Source organism: Choloepus didactylus, chromosome 2, assembly GCF_015220235.1.
Source record: "Choloepus didactylus isolate mChoDid1 chromosome 2, mChoDid1.pri, whole genome shotgun sequence".
Lineage (NCBI taxonomy): Eukaryota > Metazoa > Chordata > Mammalia > Pilosa > Megalonychidae > Choloepus > Choloepus didactylus.
In genome coordinates, this window is record NC_051308.1 from 207,953,530 (window position 1) to 207,976,011 (window position 22,482).

Sequence of the window (22,482 nt, forward strand, 5' to 3'; positions counted from 1 at the left end):
AGGAAGACAACGCCAACCGGGTATCCCCTTCCATTAGCTTTTGCCAGACTTTGCCAGGAACTCAGAATACACACACGTGCAAGTGCACACACGTGCATGCTCTGCGCATGCCCTAGGGAGAAGCAAAATTGCCTATCTGTGGTTATCTGTTTGCCTCCCATAAATATCTAATGACAAAAGAGCTGCTGAGTATAGGAACTAAAACTTGGGCAGCCTTGGTCCCTGCAGACCTAATTTCTATAATTCGAAGCCACTCCCCCTCCCTCAGAGAATATTCATAGGGCTCCTACTGCGTGCTGGGCTGGCTGGAGTGTGAGGATGCCCTGGTGTTCTGTCCTCGTGGTTGTCAGGGAGATAAGGCAGAGAACATCGTGACTCAGGCAAGCGTAAGGGCCACAGGCTGGGGATGCAGAGGAATGAGTGGGCTTTTCCTGTTGTGGCTGGAGGAAGGGTCCCTGAAGATGCCAGGCGGGAGGTGGACTGTGAGCCCAGCCCGGGCGGGGACGGAAGGCAGCTGCCAGCTCCAAGAGCTGCTCAGCTCGGCACCCGGTGCACCCCTCTCTTGTCCCCCACACAGCGGGGCTTCTGGGCCAACGGAGGGGCTGGGAGCAGAATGCCGGCCCCCAGGGAGCCCGCCCCCTCACCGTCTTTACAGAAAGTAGCCACAGAGGTGGACCGAGACATCCTGTCGTGTCCAAGCCTGGAGACCACTTTGTGCATGTGCCCACGCAGGCATCTTTCTGGAAAGGTCACTAAAGCCAACTCTTCAGTCTGAAGGGAGCCTATGAGGCAAACAGGTTAAGAATCCCCACCCCTATATTGCCTTCCTTTTACACACGAGGAAACGGAGGCCCAGGAGGGAGGTCCTTGGCCATGACTGGGAGCCTGAATGGCTTCCAGAAGGGACTAGGAGGACTCCTGCCCCCAGGCCCTAGGCCGGGGAAGGAAGGGACAGTTCATGGGCAAGGAGATGATGAGGCAGCTCCAGGCTGGTCAGAGGCGTGAGCTGCGTCCTTCACTGGGGGAGCAAGTCCAGAGAGGGCTCTGACTCGCCCAAGGCCACACAGCACTGAGCAAGCCTTTCACCTCCCACCCTACAGAAGGGGCGTCCCCAGCCCTGTTGGCAGTGGGCAGGCAGGCCCACAGGGGCTTCTCCAAGGAGCGGGGAAGGTTTTGCTCATGGGATCTTCCCCACCCTGAACTCTCAGCTCTGGGCAAGACCTGTAGAACAACCACAGGGAGAATGGGGAGAGGTCCTGGGGTACTTTGGGGGTGACTGGAGAGAGTCCAGTGGAGCTGCGTGGGGCCCCTGGAAGCTGCAGGAAAGCCAGGATTCCCAGAGGTGTGCGTAGTGCTGTGGGAGGAACCGGGCCTCCCTCCACTTCTCCCCCCACCCCCACCCCACCCCAAGGAGGCCGGGGCGGGCCAGGCGCCTGGGGAGGAGGCGGTGTCCCTGGCTCGCAGCCCGCCGGTGCAGTGAGGCAGGGCTGGACGCGCAGGGGCGGGGCGGGGTGCCTGGTATTATAAGAGGCGCCACACAGGGCACCGAGTCACTGAGCTCCAGGCTCGGCTGGGCAGCAGGACACTGGCAACAGGCGCTCCCTGCTCCACGCCAGCCTCGTGCCTCGCCGCCGCCATGGTTGCTGTGCCCACCGCCTGGTGCTCCGTCGCCCTAGCCCTGCTCGTGGCCCTGCACGAAGGTGAGCCGCCCTGACCTCGCCCGCCGCTGCAGCCCCTGGGGCAGTTCATCGGCGTCTCTCCCCGGGGCTGCGGTGACCCCTCAGCCAGCTGGGGGCATACAGGGGCAGGGTCCCAGTGGCGCTGTGCTCCCCAGTGCAGAGGTGCAGCAGGCACGGGGCAGCGGCTGGCCCTTCCCACACAGCTGCTCAGGGCTTCCCCCGGGAGCAGAGCTTCTGAGCAGAGACAGTGCCAACTTCCTCGATTATGCAAGAGGAGGGGCACGGCCCATCGCCCCTACCGCGGGCCATCCCAGGGGCCCTGACCCACCTCTCCGCCTCTCTCACCCTCCTGTGCACGCAGGGAAGGGCCAAGCCCCTGCAGCCCCGGAGCAGCCCGTGCCCCTACCCCATGCCCGAGGCACCCACCTGCGGCCTCGGCGTTGCTCCTGCAGCTCCTGGCTGGACAAGGAGTGCGTCTACTTCTGCCACCTAGACATCATCTGGGTGAACACTCCAGGGTGAGTTGCCTTGGGGAGCCAGGCGGGAGCTGCTAGGGATGGGAGCCCTGGTGGGGGCCGCTGGCACAGTACAGCTCTCCTTAGGACTCCAAATGGGGGTGTTGGACTGATAGCACTTGGGAGCCGACAGCACTTGGGGGCCGACCTGCGGATTTTCACAATCGCCTGGTTAGAAAGTGTTGACCCCATTTTCCAGATCAGGGCACTGAGACTCAGAGAGGTTAGGTGCTTTCCCCAGGATCACACAGGAAGGTAGGGTGGAGACTCCATCCGAGATCCATGGATGGCAGAGCTCCAACTCGGGTGGCCGTGCTGCCTCCTCATTGTCCTCCAAGAATGATGTGATAAATGACAGCTCAGTCTTGACTTAGACAGGCCCTGTGCCAAGTACTGCACGTGCACCATCATCTCTTGAGCCCCCCACCTGCCCCAGCAGGCAGCTACTGTCCCCAAATGACAGATGAGGAGCCTGCCCTGTGTCACCTGGTGGAGCCAGGATGGGAGCTCAGTGCTGTCTGCTCTGCCGGCACCCGGGCTGCCTCGGGGCCTCTGCATACCTCAAGTTGAAGTTTCTGTGTGTGTTTTTGTTTTTTTTTTTTCCTTCCCCAAATTGCAAAAGGCAAGAGAAGCCCAGCACGTAAGCGTGTGTGGAGCTAATCCCCATCCAAACACTTGCTCAGGGTGGGAACCCTGCCAGTCCCTGCGTGCTGGGTGGACCTCCTTGTCATTACAGCTCCAACCACATTGTCTAAAATTAGCTCTGTGACCCGAGGTGCTGGGCTGGCGGCCACAAGTCCCCTGCCCTGCCCGCTGTCTGCCTTGGGCAGACTCTGAATCGGAAATCAATTCTACCTGATGACGCTGCACACCGCACTCCAACCCCACCCCCACACAATATTTTAAAGCTAAAATCCCGAGGCACGTTGGTTGCCTCTCCAAGCAAGTGGGTGACTGGCATGGGCAGCTTCCCTGCGAGCCTGGGTGCTCACTGCTGTGACATGGGGTGTTTCCTCCCTTCCTCCCGGGCATTCATAGAAATCCAGGGGGACCAGCCTGGCTCTATCAGCTTGAGGTCCTGTCAGGGAGGGGAGAGGGGTTGGAGAAACTCCCTAGATCCCAGCCGAGGTGGGACCACAATTTCCAAAGCCTGCCTCTACCCTAGGCTGGGAACTCTGTCTGAGCTGAACCTGGGGGACAGGAGCCCAGGAGGAAGGGGTTTTGTCCGGGGCTGCCAGCACCTGTGGAGGACCTTGCTGTCAGTGGCAGGGCTTCCTGAGGTCAGGGGCTAGTATCCTGGTGGCCTGGGTGGCCGTGGCAGCATGCAGTGCGGATGGTCGCTGCTTACCCACGGTAATAGTTTATCTAATCTCTTTTCTCTCTCTTTCTGTCTCCCTCCCTCCACCTTCCACCACTACCTTGCTGGCTGCCCACCCACAGACAGACAGCTCCTTACGGCCTGGGAAACCCGCCAAGACGCCGGCGCCGCTCCCTGCCAAGCCGCTGCGAGTGCAACAGTGCCAGGGACCCCGCCTGTGCCACCTTCTGCCATCGAAGGCTGTGGTAGGTGGGCCCCCAGCCTGCAGGGCTCAGGGGCAGGTGCTCTAGCCTGGATCTGCCCTGGGGAGCGTGTCATCCAGGAGACCCAGCAGAGGAGCCAAGTGGGGGACGCGCAGGGTCCCAGGCTGCCCCAGGTCGTTGGGCGGTCCACCCTGAGCCCCTCACTCCTGGGCAGGAGGGACTCTCCCCTGGTGACAGTGGAGGCAGCTCAGGCCCAGAGACAGAACAGGACATGTCCTGTCAGGCCACACCGCTAGTCAGAAGAAAAGCTGGGATCTCAGCCTCGGTCTGTCTGACCGAGTCCACCTGGATTTGGATTCTGATCTGAGGCCCAGGGGACTTTGGAGCTTGCTCTTTGGAGAAACAACATCTGGAATTGGGAGGCCATGGCACAATCCCACAGTTTTTACAGAGTTGTCGGCATCCTTTGCCAAGCCCCTTACCTGCCCTGGGCCTCAGTTTTCCCAGCTGTAAAAGGGGGGGGGAGCTTTTTTCCTTCCCTCCTCTGCTTGGAGCATTTGGGAAAAGCAGAGCTCCAGTTCCTATGATGGTTTATGAGAAACTCCTCCTCTGGTACTCGAGCCGGGGCTCCACCCCTGCCTCAGTTTCCCCTGAAGAGGGCCTCACTGGGGTGCAGGTGGCCAGATTCTGGGAAGGCTGGCCACCCACCTGCCTTTTTCTGAGGCTAAGAATACATTCCCGGTAGCTCAGTTTTCCTCGATCCCCACCCCACCTGGGAAAGGAAGGATGCCAGGTGCACGGGGTTGGAAATGGATCTGCTCCTGAGGGCGGATGGGGGGTGTGGTGGGGGCTGGGCTGGGCCTGCAGCCAGGTGGCTGTGGGGCCCCGGACAGCCCCTCACTCAGGCTCTAACATCTTTCATTCAGGGCTGAAGCTGTGGCAGTCCCTGGCAGCGGGTCCCCTGCAGACACGTTCCAGGCTGGCAAGGCAGGGGCCACCCCAGGGGAGCTCCTCCAGCGGCTGAGGTAAGGCGCGCCCAAACCAACTGAGCGCCGCCTGTATGCCTGGCCCCTGTCATGTGGCAGGATTAGGTTCCCACTGGGAAGCCCAGAGAACCGAGGCTCAGAGAGGTAAAGCCCCTTGCCCAGGGTCACACAGCAGTCGGTGGCATCAGGCTGAATGAATCCAGAGTCTACACTTTTAATCACTATGCTCTCTTGGTTACCGTGGACTTTCTTAGAGAGTAAGGAGCGTTTGAAGGTTCATGACTGTGGAAAGATCACGGCTTCATTCGGACTGTCTGAATCAAGCACCTGCCACCCGCCGGGGTCTGGAGGGGTGAGCTGCCCAGTCTTCTGCCTCCCTCTTTCCCCAGACTGGATCTCCTCCCGGTGGCCTCAGCATGACTCAGTGTGAGGCTTGGCACACAGTAGAAGTCTGTGAACACATTCATGTCAATCAGACTAACTCGAGAACAGAAACCTGGCATCTAGCTGTGTCATGTATTGGTGAAACAGACAGCCTCAGGAACCAGCGCTGTCTGATTTGAGCGGCCCTACCACAAGCAAGCTTTGTGACCTTGGACATGCCACTTAACTTCTCTGTGCTTCAGTTTCCTAATTTCGAAATGGGAACAGCGGTGCTATCCAGCTCAGGAATGGTTGCAAGGATTAAATGGGTAGATGTATATGAAGCAGTGCCTGGCACTCAGGGGCAGCTCTGAACTGTTGGCCATTTTTATTTCTATTACTGATGGCTCCTTGGGTTGGGGAGTGCCAGGGCCCAGCCCTGCCCCTCAGCAGCTCCCATCTTTGAGGTGATGCAGAAAAATAGAAGAAAAGGCAGAAAGGTGGGATGGTCCGGACCCAGCATATACTTAGAAACTGTCTTCGGATGAAAGAAATCAAGATAAGGCTGTGCAAATGCACGGCACTTCATAGCATGCCAAGAGCTTGCCTCGCTGACCTTGCAGCCCCACCCCTCACACCAGTTAAGGCAGGTCGCCTGCTTTTATTTTACAGACTGAGAAAGGGTCTTAGGGAGGTTGAGACACTTGCCCAAGTTCCTGGAGCTGGGAACAGAAATGAGCCAGCAGGTTCCCAGGTTAGAACTCTATCAGCCAGGACGTGGGTGACACCCAGATGATGCAAGGGTCCTAGCCCGAGTCCCAGCCAAGTTCAAAGGGCAGCCCAGGATCCACTTTGTCCGGGCCAGCCAGAAAGGGCAGCCTTGAGCTGGACTGTGACGAATGGGTGGTACTTTAATGAGTGGAGTTTGGGTGAGGGGAAAGGTATAGAGACTGAAGTGGAAGGCAAGTCATAAGCTGAGGGATGGAGGTGGGGAGGCAGGTCATGGGAGATCTGCTGGGCTGTTCTGAGCCAGTGGATGCTGTTGAGCATCAGCTTGGCCAAAGCCCCTGTGGCAGGGAAGCATCCAGGCCTGGTCTGGCCTGCCCTTCAGGTGCAGACTTCATTTCCTGGGTCAGCAGAGGCCACCATCCGACCCCAGGGCAGGCATGACCCCAGAGTCAGGACGAAGGTTCCAGTCCCCGTTACCCCTGCCCCACACAGGGAGCTCATGGACAATCCATGTCTCCTGAGATGCTAAGTTGACCTTTCTTGATTCCCAGGGATATTTCTGCAGCCAAGATGCACTTTGCCAGGCGACAGCAAGAGGTGACGAGGGAGCCCAGGCCCACGCACTCTAAGAGGAGGAAGAGATAGTGCTGGGAACTGGAGGAACGTTGGGAAGGAAGCCCATGTGGAGACGGGAGGAGAGCGGCCACCTGGGCCTGTGGAAGACCCTCTACCTGTTTCCTGGGGATGGGACCATGGTCCCGGCAAGTCGGACCCTCTTGCAGGGATTGATGCAAGCTCTGGGCTCCTCGCCGTGGTGCGGGAGCACCCCTCAAGGCAGCTCTGTGCCCTCACGCTGCCCAGGAAAACCCTCAGCCCCCAGACTTCAGAGCGGATTCCTGGCTCCTGGCCCACAGCCCTGCTGGAAAGAACTGCTTGGGGAGTGCGTGAAGCTGGAGGCCAAGCCCCAAGGGTGTTCCTGGCCATCGGGAGCCACTGTGCAGCAGGTGGACGCTCACACCTCAGCCAGCCCTGGGGGCTGGACGTGGCCTCCGCAAGGCCTGGTGTCCTGGCTGGCTGCCATCTGTCCTCTCCGGTTCTCCCTGCCCAAAGTCCCTGGGACACTCCTAGTGGTAAGGGTCTGCTGTGCTTCATCTGTCTGTATATAACTTATTTTCTATAAGAACAATGAGAAGTCCAATTATTTATTTTAATGTATTTTTTAGACTCTCAGTTATTAACTGCGAACTTTATTTGTAATAAATAATGAGATGGTATCTGGTATTTCATGTTGGCTGAGGGAGGAGTGGGGAAGCCCCTCTCAGAAAGGAGCCGCTTAGAAGTTAGGGGGATACAGGAAAGGAAAGAAAGGGCCTGGGGCGGGTAGCTGGACCCTGGGTCCCATTCCCCACCCTTGCTGGGCATCTCTGGCTGCTAACTTGCCCTCTCTGAGCTTTGCCTGTCACAGGCCTGGCAGTCATTTGCAGCTTTGACGTCCAGGATTCCAGAACCTACGTTCCCACCCATCCAGAACCCTGTGTCCAAGCCTTTCCCAAGACGTGTTTGGGAGGAGTTGAGAATGTGGGGGTGCTGAGACTCATTTCTGTTCTTGCCCCCCTGTCCTGCCAGGGGCTTGGCCATGGGGCCTGGTGCAAATCTATCCAGTGAGGGCTGGGGCCAGATGGATTCTGAGGCTGTGTGCAGCCCTGGTGGTCAATGATCAGTACTGGAGGTAGGGAGGGCACAGCCTGGTGTTGGCCTTGCCCCCCACCTTGGGCCATGGATGGGGCCTGCTGGAGTGGGGTTCGATGCATCTCTGGCAGCAGCGGCCCAGAGTCCCAGGACTGGGGTGGCCCCTCCTGCAAAGGCCCCAGAAACAGCCCATCTGGGTCCCTGGAGGACCCACAGCAGGGCAGCAACCTGAGCCCATGGCCTCCACCCCGACAAATCCCCCTGAGGGCAACTGGGCCTTTCCCCGTGGCTGGGCCGTACTGGGAGAGGCAGGTTGTGACTCGTGGACTGAGAAATAATTTTTGATGCCCTGTTCTAATACTGCCTTGCCCGTGCAGCCGGCCCTAACTCCCCCTACCCCCCATGAAAGAATAACAATAACAGTGGACATGTATTGAGCTCCCACTGTGTGCTGGCACTTTATGCAGATGAACTCATTTCATGCTCACATCAACTTTACGACATAGGTACTTCCATTATTCCCATTTGATAGATGAGGAAACTGATGCACAGAGAAGGCAAGCGATGTGCCTGAGGTCCACAGGGAGTAAGTGGTGGCACCCCAGGCACTCTGGGTCCAGAGCATATGATACGTCTGTATGTGATAGATATTGACTGATGGAATTCATGGACCACCCCTGCCAGCAGTGGGATGCTGGACAGATATTCTCCTCTGAGCCTCAGCTTTTTCATCCATAAAGTGGGAAATTAATAGTCCCTACCTCACAGGGCTGGTGTGAGCATTAAGCGGGTAAGTCGCGGTTCCGAGCTCAGCCCAGGGCCCAGTAGGAGGCGGAGGCCGTTCATCAGGTCGAGGGTGATAGTGTAGGGAGTGGGACAAAGGGGACAGAGCTGAAGGTGGGGAGAGATTGGGGTCAGCCGGCAGGGCGGGGATGGGGGTCGGTCAGGGAAGGTCTCCTGGACAAAGGTGGTGTTCCTACAACCTCGAGTGATGAGTAAGTCTCAAAGAGAAAATAGGGGGCGAATTCCAGGCTGGGGGAACAGGAAGGGTGAAGGAACAGAAGTGGGGGTGACACAAGAGGTTCTCACGGAAGACCCCATGGGCCAGAGCCTGGTGACAGGAGAACCTTGGGCGATGAAGCCGGAGAGGCCTCGAAGGCCAAGCGAAGGAGCCTGGCCTTTCTCTGGTGGGCCACAGGGAGCCAGGAAAGGTCTGCAAGCAGGGGAGGGACCGGGTCAGAGCTGGGCTATGGGAAGATGCCACCAGTGCTCAGGGCGCACGAGGAGACAGGAGGCAGGGAAGCAAAGCCTCTGCCGGCTCTGAGGGAACCACGGTGCAGCCAGAGGGCAAGGATGGGTGTAACGGGGTCTGCCCAGCCAGGTACCCAAAGCCCACAGGCACAGAGCACCTCTGTGACATAGGGCCAGCCCTGCAGCCCATTCAAAATGGTCCTGCCCCCTTGGAGCCCCATAGGCTTCCTAGGGGATGCAAACAGCCAGTGGCCAGGTCAGAGGGAGGCAATCCCAGGACCACAGGTGGGACGGAGGCCTGGCGGAGGCAGGCCATTCACTGCCAGTGGCCCCGGTCAGCATTCAGACACAGTGACCCAAATGAGTAAGCAGTGGGGTTGGGTAAGGGGAGGAGAGGAGGCCCAGGCAGCAGGGGAAGGCAGGGGGACACTGGGGACACTGGTGGCCTCTGGCTGGGGCCCTGCACATTAGGGGTCTGGCCCTGCTCCTCCTCTCTTCACGGGATGAGGAATTTGCAGGATCAGGTGGTTGTATGTACCCGAGGTCCGAGCCCGCTTCTGGAACAAAGGTGTCTACGTTTTAGGAAGTCTGTCTGGGTTTTGTGGGACAAAATCTCACCTTTTTCTGTCTTTTCAGTAAATATTTTTCAAGGCTTCTTGAGTTACATTTTGTATTCCTTTTGATAGAAGAAAGGGCAGAAGGGGGCACAGGACCCCGATTTACAGGACTCCTGGGCCCACGCAGCCTGGAGGTGCATGTAGCATGGTGAGGCTGGAGACCACCCCTTTCCCTCTCTGGCCTGCCTTGCCCCCCATCCCTGGCTCAATTATGCCCCAGGAAAGGACCCTCAGGAATCAGCTCGTCTCTCCTTCTCTCGCTCTCTGATTAGAGATAGAAACCAGGTTTTCAGTTCAGAGAACTCATTTGCCTATCAGGGCAGTAAACCATTGGAATGTGGCCGTCCATTCATTCGGCAATTATGAATAAGCATCTCTAAGCAATTCCTGTGCACAGGCCAGATATGGCCCCTGCCCTCACCAGCCAGTGGAAGAGCTGTTCAAGCAAACAGGCTGTTAAAGTCTCTGATAGAAATAATAGCTAACCTTTATTGAGTGCTTACCAACTACTTTATACACTTTAACTCCTTGATTCCTTACACCAACATTATGCAGCAGGTCTTAGCCTTGTTGTTCCCATTTTATGTATGAAGAAACTGAGGCACAGAGGGGTTACATAACTTGCTCAAGGTCACACAGCCAGTAAGGGCTGAGCTGGGATTTAAACCTTGGACTTTTAATTTCTAAGTTACCCTATCTTTCTGGGAGGGGACATCCACACTGGGATGGAGTCCCTGGGGATGAGCAGCCCAGGGTGGCTTTCTGGAAGAGGTGACATCTAGGACAAGCTCTGAAGAGTCATTCAAGTGAAGAAGGGGGTAGAAGAAGAGTGTACTGGGCAGAGGGAGCAGCATAAGTGAAGGCTCGTGGCAGGGAAGAAGCTATTCTCTCTTGTACGCCTTGAAAGGAGCACAAGAAGGAGTGGGCATGAGAAAGGCAGGAAATGGGGACAGGCAGGAATGGGCAGGGCCCTCCTGAGCACCAACCAGATCAAGCCCTGAGCACCTGGCACGGGAGGGTCGGCTACAGGCCAGGGAGACCTGCAGCAGGTGACACACACACACACACACACACACACACACACACCAGCCTCAGAAGACGTCTCCCAGTGAAATGTGCACACACCCGAAATGCCCTCCACCAGTGCTCCACACCTCCGGATCAAACCACACTTGCTGTCCACAAGTCTGATAGGCTGGCAGGGAAGACAGGCCCGGGCAGAGTAAAGTGACAGGGGCGGGCACATGCTGTGAGCTGCCCTTCCAGCTGGTGGGTCCGAGAGGAGGGCGGAGTGGGGGTGGCACCTGCTGGCGTCACAAGCGGGGGAATGGGGAATGGTGCGTGGTGTCCGCCCGGGACAGGAGGAGTCCAGGGAGAGGCAGCTGGCCCGATCGGCAGGGGCCAGGCTGGGAATGGCATCCAATGTCAGGACCAGGAATTTGAACTTGAGCGATGGGGGAGAGCCAGGACGGGAGCTGGCCTCGGGCCCCTCCCCAGCCATTGCTTCCAGCTCAGGAGGGCCCTCCCAGCCCCTCAGAGCGGGGAGCAGAGTCGGGCCTCGCCTTGGCCTGCTGGGGAGCCGAGCCAAGAGCCCTCGGCGGCTCGGAAGGGGGCTGTGTGCAGGCCCGCCGGGAGCCTTGGAAGAAGAATGCGGCCTAATTAATTCGCTGCCGCTCAGCGGGCCTCGCCTTGTGGGAGCAGCTGCCAGGACAGGCCTGCCAGGACGCCACCGGCCCAGCCTGTCGATCATTTGGAGCTGAAGGGAGTGAGGGGACTGCACCAGGGGGCAGGGGCTCATGGGGCCAGCCCCCTGCCTCAGGCACGCACGTGTCCCCAAGCCCCCTTCAGTGGCTCATAAAGCATTAAGAGTAATATATCAGCCAACGGGCCTTGAGGGATTCCAGTGTGTTGGGCCCTGTGCTAAGCACACTGTACTCACCTCTTCTTTAATCCCCACATGAGGTGGCTACTGCTATTATCTCTGTTTTCCAGATAAGGAAACTGAGGCTTAAAGAGGTGAGCCTCCCTGCCCAAGGTCATGCCATCAAAAGGCAACAGCAGGTGAAAAATAATATTCTTATTAAACTGGTTCAATTTCAAGAAAAAAAAAATAAGCAACAGTAGGGAAGCTGGCCCCAGGAGTGTGTTCATCATACCCACCATGCTGGACTGGCTCTGAGGGGGACACTGAGGCCCCAAGGAGGCAGAGAAAGGACCCCCAGGGAGAAAGGACACACACCTGGCCTCTGCTTGACTCGCCCTTTCCTGGGTTCCCCAGGGGTGCTGGCTCACCCCTCCAGGCGGGACAGGCTGCAGGAAGTGTTCCTGGGGTCTCTACCCGCTTGGTCCCAGTTCTGCCACCTGGGCCCCATGAAGGCACAGTAACGGCACCACCAGCTGGGCCTCACCCTGGGCTGCACATGCTCAGAGAATCCTCCCTAGCATCCTATTATTCCCACTCCATAGATAAGACAACAGAGGTACAGAGTGGCGGGGAGCCAGAGCCAGGACGGGCACCCAGCCTGGCCAGATGCCAAGGCTCAAAGCTGCCCTGGTAGCAGATCAGAAGGGGGCAGTGCCACCCCCTCAGGTCTCCTCTCTGAGCCTCAGTCTCCTCTTCTGCCAAATGGGGAGGAGAGTCCTGACCTCACAGGGTTGTTCCGTGGTTCACTAGTAACAGCTGGCACTAACAGTACTTCATATGTGTCGGGCACTATCGTGAGCACTTGACTTTTATTTTTGTAATTTTCCCAAACAGGATTTTATTTGCAGCTATATAATATATCATCATAAGGCTGTACCATAATACATTTTTTACCCCATAGGTGCATATATAAGTTTGGTCAATTTCCCACAAATAAAATAACACTGTGTGGTATACACACACACATTTTTATATTCATTCTTAATCTCTCTTTTTTTTTTGCTATTTTTAAATTGAGATATAATCCACATACTACAAAATTTATCCTTTAAAAGTGTACAATTCAGTGGTTTTTAGTATATTCACAAATTTTAGTATATCCATTCTCTAATTGCGGAACATTTTCATCGCCCCAAAAAGAAAGCCTGTAACATATTAAGCAGTCACTCCCCATCTCCTAGTCTTGGCAAGCACTTGTCTACTTTCTGTCTCTATGGATTTGCCTTTTCTGGACATTTCATATAAATGGAGTTGTACAACGTGTGGCCTTTTGTGTCTGGTTTCTTTCACAGAGCATGATGTCGTCAAGTTTCATCCATGTTGTAGCATGTGTCAGTACTTCATTCCCTTTTTATGGCTGAATAATTTTCCATTGTATGAGTATACCACATTTTGTTTACTCTTTCACCTGTTGATGGACACTTGGGTTTCTACATTTGGTCTAAGCACTTTAGCTGAACCCTCAATGACCCTATGAGGAGATGCTATTAGTATCATCAAATAGATAAAGAGACGGAGGCGCAGAGAGGTTAACCAACTCATCCAAGGTTGCTCAGCTAGTGAACAGCAGTGCTGGGCTCTGCCCCAGGAGTCTGGCTCCGGAGAGGATGGCCATCACCACTGAGCCACACTGCCTCCTCAAAGGGAGATAGAGCCAGTCAGCACACCAACCAAACTGCACCAGCAGCGGCACCCAGTGGGCTCCGAGCAAAAGGAGGCGCTTCAAGCAGCATCTCTGCAGTTGGCACAGCCAGGAGACTCAAGCCAGGGCAGGAGTGCCAGGACCCCCAGTGGTGGGGAGTTGCCATCTCAGCATGCAAGTGATCCTCCCAGGAACGAGGGCATCTCCCCTCACCCAGCTGGCCCCGCCCCTCTGCTCAGCATCAACAACCTGCAGCCCAGAGCCCCGTTCTCCACCCATCCCCACATGGCCCCTGTCTGGGGCCCCAAAGCCCTGCCGCTGGGCAGCAGAGGAAGGGTCCTTGGGTGGTGTCAAAGTCAAGCTCCAGGCCAGGCCAGCCCTGGCCGACATGGGTTTTGAGGCAGGTCTCTGCCTCCTCTGGCATCCATCTATTAATAATGGGAGTGAAAATCCTAACACTTTCTTTTCTAAATTATAAAGGCAATACAGTATATGAACAAAAGGTAGTGGCTAAAAACCTTGGAAAAAATACAGGAGTATCTATAATAAAAAAAATTAAGGTCCTTCCTGCCTCCCTACTCCAAAGATAGTAGCATGTAGCCTTTTTCTATGGATTCAGGTATATGTCTTGCATCTAAATTTTAGAGGCAATTTAAATCCCAAAATGGAAACAGAGTCTCACAGTTCTACGATCAGCTTTCCCAGCACCACAGACACTTTTCCAGACCAGTAATCTGGATCCACCTTCATCGTATTTTTAACAGCTTCTCCAGCACAGACAGGACTTTGTCTGTTTAATCACACGTCTACTGATGCCATTTGGATGGCCTCCATTTATTGTCTTCATAAACAATTCTGCAGCAAACACCTTGCTTATCCACCTCTATCCACATGTCTAAGTATTACTACCGGACAGATTGTCAGAAGCGGACTCGCTGGATCAAGGGACAAACACATTTTAAATATCCCATCAGAAATATGGTTCCTGTTTGCACTCTTACCACCATGGGTGACAGTGCCCTTTTCCTCACGTGCCTTCCTGCACCAGGGTTTTGTTGGTCTCTAATTGTTTGATGGTCTGATGGGAAAAACATTTCTTTGCATGGAATTAAACATGTGAGAAAGAGAAACTTGTTGCCACCCTGGTTGAAGAGGACGCAGGGACTAGAGAGCCACCCATGCCCCTCCCCACCCCCCCAGTGGTCCAGAGAGGCCCTCTAGGGCCGTTCAGTCCTCGTATCCAGGATGCTGTTCAGCCACAGGTCTGTCCTTAGGTAGCTGGCATTTGCCCTCAGTGTCTTGGTCCGGCCCCTGTGATTTGGCCCCCCAGGGAGGTTGGGGACAGAAGAGGGGCTGGCCAGTTTTCTTCCTCAGCTGACCCCACTGTCCCATAGTAAGTGCTTTTGGGGAAGGACTTTTGAAGACAGCATCATCTCTGGAGTTCGTGTGCACTTTAGGCATCTGAATCTGAAGGCATTTTAGAGAGGGGGAGCCTGGTTCCCTGTCCACCTGTGGCCACACTGGCCTTTTGCAGAAGGCTGGATCCTGGCCTTGCCTCTGACCAGATTTGCTGGGTGGATCTGGGCAGGCCATTGTTCCCTCGGGGCTCCAAGCTTGGCATCGGCTGCTGGGCTGGGGACATTCCTCTCAGGGAGTTGATGCAGAATCTGATCCCTCCAGAGCTTCCCCACATGCCACGATGATTAATTACTCCCACGGTGGGAGGACAGCTCCTCCTGGGCGGTGGCAGGCTGGGGGCAGGCGAGGGGCAGGGAGGGCAGAGGAAGGGAGCGCACCTACCCCACTTGGGGCCAGGAATCTGGGGGTGGTTCCTCAGAGACTTGCTCCCTCTGACTCTGACACAGCAGGCTGAGTTTCGCCCACTGGAGTCTCACCTGGCTCAGGTGCATTAAAGTGTAGGCCTATGTGCAAAATGTGCCCCTGGATGTGCAACTGGGGGCACTGTGGCATGTCCACGTGCTTGTGGGTCTGTGTCTCAGGGAGTGGGACTTCACACACAACCCGCACTTGAGTGTTCCTGTGTATGTTACCACGGACATGTGTGTGTGACTGTGGGTACCCCTGAAATGTGTATCCTTGCTGAGCTGTGGCTCTGCAGATGTGTGCATGTGCATGTGCCTACATAAGTGTGCATGCGTGAGAATGCATGTATACCTATGGGACATGCAATGCAGGTGATTGGATGCACATGAGTGACATGAGCATGCACGCGGGTGTGTGTTTGAGTATGTGTATGAATATGTATACGAAGTGTGCATAAAGGCAGATTGTGTGTGTGCAATGGGGGTGTGCACTCACAAGCAACTCTAGAGGTACTTGAGTTTGCACATGGGCATAGCTGTGTATGGAAATACTGTACTGTGACTCTCTGCAGATGTGCGCACACGCAGGTGTGCATTTGCACCGGGGAGGGATGGAACACCCCTGGAGATGCTGCCTGGGGCCTGGGAGCCAGGACGTCTCCCGCAGGGCCCCACCCACCTGGCCTGGCCCGCTCTCCCCTACTCACACTGAGAAACAAACAGAGGGATTATGTCACTGTATAAACTCTGCACTTCTTGGTTATTGACATGTAGATTTGGGGAGAATCAATCATTTTAACTAATTAATTATCTTAGCTAATAGGTCATTATAAACACTATGTATTTTTAAAACAAATATGGGTATATTATAGGTGCACAATTCCTATGGAATTTGAAGAAAAGCATGAGAAGCAGAGGATTTCCCACCCCCAACCTCCGGGTAGCTGTTCGAGATCTGGGTAAGTGGTGCTGGGTGTGTACCGGGTCAGAAAGAGAAAGGGGGAGAGGAGCCAGAGAGAGAGAACCTGCCTCAGTTTCCGAGGCTGCTCACCCTGAAGGCCACCCCATTCCCAGGGAGAGCATTGCCCTGGGCCCAGGAGCCCCACCTCCTGCTTGGGTGGGGCGGGGCAGTGAGTGTTTCAGACAGAGCCCTGGCCTGGGAATCAGGACACGGCAGGCCCAGCCCCTGCTCTGATGACACCTGTACGAGACTCAGCCTCCACTTCCACATCTATACCACGGGTGGGTTATCAGAACTACCTGGGGCTTCTGTTGCAAGGAAGCTCAAAATACAAGCCCTGACATCTGCCCACCTCTCTCTGCTCACCACCAGGAGATCCTGGAGATCAATTTCTCTCCAAGCCCCAGGCTGTCACACACTCTGAGAGTGAGCTCGAGGCAGTGCCTCCATGCCCTTGTTCCGACCCAGAAACTTCTACTCACCTGTCACCATTTGGCCACACCTTTTTCTGTCTTCCTGACTGGACTGTAAGCTCCAGGGGCCAAGGGCAGGGTCGGGGCATTCCTGGGTCCCCAGAGCCCACTTGGGAGGGGGAGGGAGAGAAAGTGCTCTGTGAACAGCAATGTTTGGTACAGACAGCAGGTCGCTGGGTGCCCCGAGAGCAGGTGAGTCAGCCTGATCCTTGCCCAGGTGGAAGGAAGGGAAAGCACCATTTATCAGCCCCGCCCGGGTACTGGGCACCGCCCCAGGCCATTCCAGGCCTTATCGTGTTTGGGCCTGGCCACACGCCTTGGAGGTAAGCAGTAGTTTTATTCCCATTGTATCGACATCGAAACAGCCTGGGGAAGGCTGTGCCCTCAAGCCCTCACCAGGCTCCTTCCCTCTGGTAGCATCCCACCCACCTTCCTCACCGGGGGTCCCGCAGGCGGTGGTTTTGCCCTACAGCTGCTAAAAGTGCCCGGAGAAATGCCCTGGCTTCCTCACGCCTTGGGTGGGAAAACTTTGAGGGGTGTCCCGCACCATCTCCTGGAGGGTCTCAGTGGGGCTGCCTCCGTTGCCCACCCATTGCTCATTAACTCGCCTGCACTGGCTCCCTTCCCCGGCTCACTTTCCCAGATACCTTGTGGCACCTCCTGGAATCACCTGGCGAATAAACACTTTGCCCTCAAATCCCAGGTCTGCTGTTTCTGGGAACCCCCACCTAAGACAGGGGGGCAGCAGGTATGTGCCTGAGTAGCCAAAAGAACCCATCTCAGAGAGGCCACGAGAATGTCAGGGTCAGCTGCAGCTCAGTGGATTCTGAGCAATCCCGAGGAGCAGGGCTGTGCACATGTGAGCTGAGGGCAGAGAGGGCGTGGGTGTGAGCACAGCCAACCAGAGGGGTGGTTTATCTCAGTGTCCACGGCCACACCCTCGCTTCCCTCCCTTCTGCAGAAAAGTTTATCAAATACCCTGTCTGGACCCCACCTGGGGCACTTGGACCCCTCTGCAGCCACCCCCTGGCGGGGTCGTGACCTGTCCATTCCAGCCTTTGCCGTCCTTGGCCCAGCCTTGGCTGGCCCAGCCCTGACCCAGGGTTCACCCACTGCCCCGATTCCTGCAGCTGGCCCATGAGCCCTGCTCTGGGAGACCTTTGGTCTCTGCCAGGAATGCGACAGGGAGCTGAGCCAGGAGTTTAAAGGGACATGGCCAGATCATACTCCCTTGAGAAGCTCTTGGAGCCTCATGGCACCTGGGTAAGCAGGCATGTAGCAGCCACCAGGGAAACTGAGGCTCAGGAGGGAAACCCAGGCTTGCTTAGTTCAGTCCAGTGCTCTCTGTGCACCACTTCTCTCCCTTCCTCCTTCCCTCCCTCCACTTTTCCCCTCCCTCCGTGTTGACCCCTCCCAACCCTCCATCCATTCAACACACATCCATTAAGCATATGCTGAGACACTGGGGAGACACTGCTGAGCAGCATGGCCAGGGGCTTTGCTCTCGGGGAATTCACATTCTAGCGGGGAGAGAGAGATATTAGGCAAATAGTAAATAAACGAGCAAGGAAACAAGAGAGCCAAAATAAGGCTGATGACAGGGCCTGGGGGCAGGGTAATTTAGAGTGGGTGGTCAAAAGGCCTCTCTGAGGAGGTTTGAGCTCTGAAGGATCAGAAGGAGCCAGCCATGCAAAAGTGGTGAAGTGGATGGGGTGGGGAGAGTATTCCAAAAGGAGGGAGCAGCCAGCACAAAGGACCTGAGGTAGACAGGGTCTGATCATGCAAGCATATGGTGCATGAGAGAGACAGCCATGAGGGTGGGAGAAGGGTTGGCAGCAACTACAGCCCCACAAGTCAGGAGAAGGAGTTTGGATTTTACTCTCTGTGTGATGGAAAGACATTGGAAGATTTAAAATATTCTTGTACTTTTTTCTAATTATAAAATAATACATGTTCCCTATAGAAATTGTAGAAAATTTTTTTAGAAGTACAAAGAAATTGCCCATGTTCCCACCCCCAGATATAATCCCTAATAGGCTAGTATATTTGCATCTGTTTTGTTTTTATTATATACAGATACACATATGGTTGCTTTTTTGCAATTGTTGGACCATACTGTTTTACACTGTTTTAAACATATCCCCAAAGAGTCTTCAATCACATCATTTTAAATGACTGCATAGTATTCCAGAACATGACTGTACTATCTCTTTTTTAACTTATCCCCTGTTATTGGACACTTAGATTATCTCTGATCTTTCTCTACAAATAAATACAGTCTTTGTAATCAGTCTTGGAGCATCTTTGTAAGAAATCTTTCTGTGTTCTCTTAGGATGAGTGCCTGGATGTGGAGGGAATGCAATTCTGTTTTGTTTTATGTTTCATGTTTTCAGAGACTTTCCTGAAAGGGGGGGGATCAGGACTGCAGAAGGGGTAGGCATGAAAAGACAGGTAGAAGGTACAAAATTAAACCAAAACACAAAATGGACCAGCAATTCCACTTCTGGCTATATACTCAGAAGAAATGCCTAACTATGTTCCATAATTTTCATATCAGCACTATCTATAATTGCTCCAAACTGAAGACTACCCAAAAGCCCAGGAACTAGTAGAAGAAATATATACATTGAACTACAACCACACAAAACAATATGAATGATCTCACAAACAAAATATATAAAGTAAAGAGTATATACCATAATATTCCATTTATATATAGTTTTAACACAAGCAAAACTAAGCTATGGTGTTAGAAGTGAGGATGGTGGTTTCCCCTGGGGAAGCAGAGAGTTTGATTATGGGGTAATAGGTGTGCTTTGTTTCTTGATCCAGGTGCAAGCTACATGAGTCTTTGCAGTTTGTAAAAGTTCATCAAGCTGTGCCTTTGCGATTTGTACACTTTTCTGTATGAATAGTATGCTGAACTCAATATAAAATTTAATCTTACAATATTCATTCTTTTATGTCTGGCTGCTTTTGTGTAACATTATATTTTTGAGATTCACCCATATCATTGCATGTAACAGAAGTGTGTCCTTTTTCGCTGCTGTATAGTATTCCATCACCACTGTTGATGTAGTTTGGGTTGTTTCCAGTTTGAGCTATTATGAAGAGCACTGCTTTGAACATTCTTGCACTTGGTTTTTGGTGAATATATATATATATATATATATATATATATATATATTTCTGTTGGATGTATACTTCAGAGTAAAGCTGCTAGGCCATAGGATAAATGTATCCTCAGCTTTGTTAGATACTGAAAAAGTTTTCCAAAGTGATTTTACTAATTTATATTTCCATCACTGAATATAAGAGTTCCAATGTGTCGTATCCTCACCAACACTCAGGTGGTCAATTTTTTTCATTTCAGCCATTCTGATGAGTGCAAAGTGGTATCACATTGTGGTTTTAATTTGCATTTCCCTGTGACTAATGAAATGGAGCACCTGTCTCAGTTTTGGTTTCCCCTAGGATAGATCCTGAGATACGGATTCGAAGGCAAGCAGTTTACTTGGCAGGTGATCCTAGGAAATACCTAAAGGGGAGTAAGGAAGTGAGACAAAGAAGGGGAGCAGGGCAGCAAAGGGTGTGTTATCAAGCAACCTTTGGAATCTGGAGCTTAATCCCACAGGGAGACTCTGGGAAACCATGTAAACAATACCCCTCAGAGCTAACCCACCCAAGGAGCAAGGGACCTGGGGTTTTTATACAGCGGCTCCCATCAGCTGTGGGTTAAGAGCTTTCTAGGGGTGGGGAGGGTGCTAACCCCAGGCTCCGGGGGAAACCCTCAGGCTGCAGCGCTGTGGGCACCAGCCACACAAGGAGCACACTGCTACAGCATCTCACACGCTACTGACTGCTGGATTTTCACTTTCGCTAAGTCGATACTCAGGTGGAGCTGGATTTTGAAGGACGGGTGTGGACTGGCCAGCAGGAGAGGGCCTGCCCACTAACAGCATGGACCAAGGTATGGAGGACAAAGGCCACGAGGTAGGAGCCGTGTTATCCAGCCTGGTGAGCAACCCAGGGATGGGGAGGGACGCAAGGCTGAGGAGAGACAAGCAGACATGCCACCATGAAGGTCAGATGGGCAGCTTGCTGGAGAGGGTACCCCAATCTATTCCTTGTCCCCAGAACAGCCTGGTGCTCTTCCTTCTGTGCCCAAACACCGCTTACCTGCTCAGAAGCCTGAGCCGGGCTACATCCCTAAAACCATCCCAGAATGCTGTCTTCTGCCTGTCCCCAGTCCAGCTCCTCTGACTGTCCCCAATCCCACAGCTGGCACAGCAAGCACCCCCAAATCCAAGAACGCTTCCTGCAGCCAGGGGACCCAGAAACCAATCCCAGCAGAGAGGCTCCAAGCTAGGGTGAGGTTCTGGGACAGAGAGCAAGGACCAAGGGGCCAGTGTTCCCAGGTCAGCAGACGCTGCTGTCTCCCCTTGAGGCCCAGCCATAGCAAGGGAGTCAGGGACTGACCCAAGGGGATGAGCCTAGACAAAGGACTTTTCTTTTTAATTCAGTTTTACTGAGATGTATTCACATACCACACAATCATCCACAGTGTACAATCAATTGTTCACAGTGCCATCATATAGTTGTGCATTCATCACCACAATCAACTTTTGAACCTGGACAAAGGACTTTGACCTAAGGTAGAGGGTGTCCTGAAATGCTGAGAAGGGACCACTTAGCATTTAACTTCATGGCAACTGAGTTCAACCTGTGTGTCTCCTCTGGGGTCTTCTCGTACGTTAAAGAATTTATGTTTGCACAGTCTGCGGAGCTTGCATGATGAAGTCTGAGGGTCAGGGGAAGGCTGGGCCCAGGGGCGTGGGCTGCACTGGGCAAAGTCCCACCACCACTGTTTGGGCCTGAGGGGTGACTGGGAAGTGGGAACCTAAGACAGGTCTGAGCAGGATCGGGAGGCTCTGTATAGCTAATCTGCTTGGCGTTCCACCATATCCAATTCTGCATCCAAATAGCCAGCGTCTTCTCTGCAGACAGGGGTGTAACCTGGACAGAGGCCAGGCTGAGTGGACACCTGTTTGCAGTCCAGCACACCTGTCTTTGGAAAGCTGTGTCTCCCCCACTGATCCTGCTCCATCCAGGTGGTTCAGGTGGAGCAGCCTCCCCATGCACCTGGGCAGGGGTGGGGGGTCAGGGAATGGGGAGGACGGATGGACTCTGGAGTCAGACCTGGCCAACCAGAGTAGCCGTCTCCCAGGCACAGTGATCGACTCAAGGATGAACACCAGACCCAAAGCAGGACTATAGGACTCTTTCCTGGGAATGTTGCTAGAGCCTTCCAGAAACTCCTCCCTTCTCTGGAATTGTGGGCTGCTGGTCATTTTGTGTCACATAGAGAAAATTTTCCAAGAAAACAAAGACAGGCAGGCAGAGCTGAGAGATGGAGAGAGAGAGCCCCAATGGCATCAATTAAGCAACCGGATACAGCCACGTCTGAAGCTCCAAGACTTCCCATTTACACAAGCCAGCGCATTTCCCGCTCTGCTTATGTTTGATCAAGGCTTCCGTCACTTGCAGACTAAAGGGCTCTGATTATGACACAAGGTGAGGGCACAGCCAGCCCTTTCTGCACCTTCATATCTCAGAGATACTCTGAAATATGCAGGAAGTTTCTTTTAAAGGGCCATTGCAACCAGAAGCTTATCAGGACTGAGGCAAAGTTCCATCTCCTGCCACCCTTCTTTGACAAGTAACAATTGGCTAATGCGAAAGAGAGAGAACGCTGCCAGCAGTTCTTGTTCAAGAGGTCAGAGTGTTACCCACACTGGAGGGGCTGTGTGCTCTGGAAGCTGGGAAGGGCTGCAGCCCATTTTACTGACCAACAATTGCATTATCATTTCATTACTTTTTCACATGCTGAGATTTGGGGGCAGAGTCATATAGATTCAGAGAGAAAGGAAAGAAACGATTTCATTTTTGCAACCCTAGCATGAATGGGCATTGTTGTACACTGTTCAACTGATTCACTTGCTAATTCACTTAAATTCAACAAACAACCCAAATGGCCATCAATAGAGGTCTGGTTAAATAAATTATAGTATGTGAACTTTTTTAAAGTAAGGGAGCTCTAAAATGAACTGTCATAAAAATATGTCTGTAATATATGAAGTAATAAAAGCAGTTTTCAAATTAACATAGCACACTGGAAAAAAAAAACAACAACCTAGCAGTCCTATCATGTGTAGCAGCCTTATCATTTATACAGTTAGCTCTGAGGGAAAAGGGAGAGAAATAAGCTTATTAATTAAATGTAACTTAATCCGTTTCAGTTGAAAATG

General features: G+C 53.7%; 1 protein-coding gene across 1 annotated transcript; it reads left to right on the top strand.

The window, feature by feature from the left end:
• Nucleotides 1-1,528: 1,528 nt before the first annotated feature.
• Nucleotides 1,529-7,033, top strand: EDN2 (endothelin 2). The gene is made up of 5 exons (XM_037817472.1): nt 1,529-1,700; nt 2,041-2,197; nt 3,635-3,757; nt 4,642-4,740; nt 6,345-7,033. Exons 1-5 carry the CDS (start codon nt 1,637-1,639, stop codon nt 6,436-6,438), a joined length of 537 nt encoding a protein of 178 aa, XP_037673400.1. The 5' UTR covers nt 1,529-1,636; the 3' UTR covers nt 6,439-7,033.
• The last annotated feature ends 15,449 nt before the right edge of the window (nt 7,034-22,482 follow it).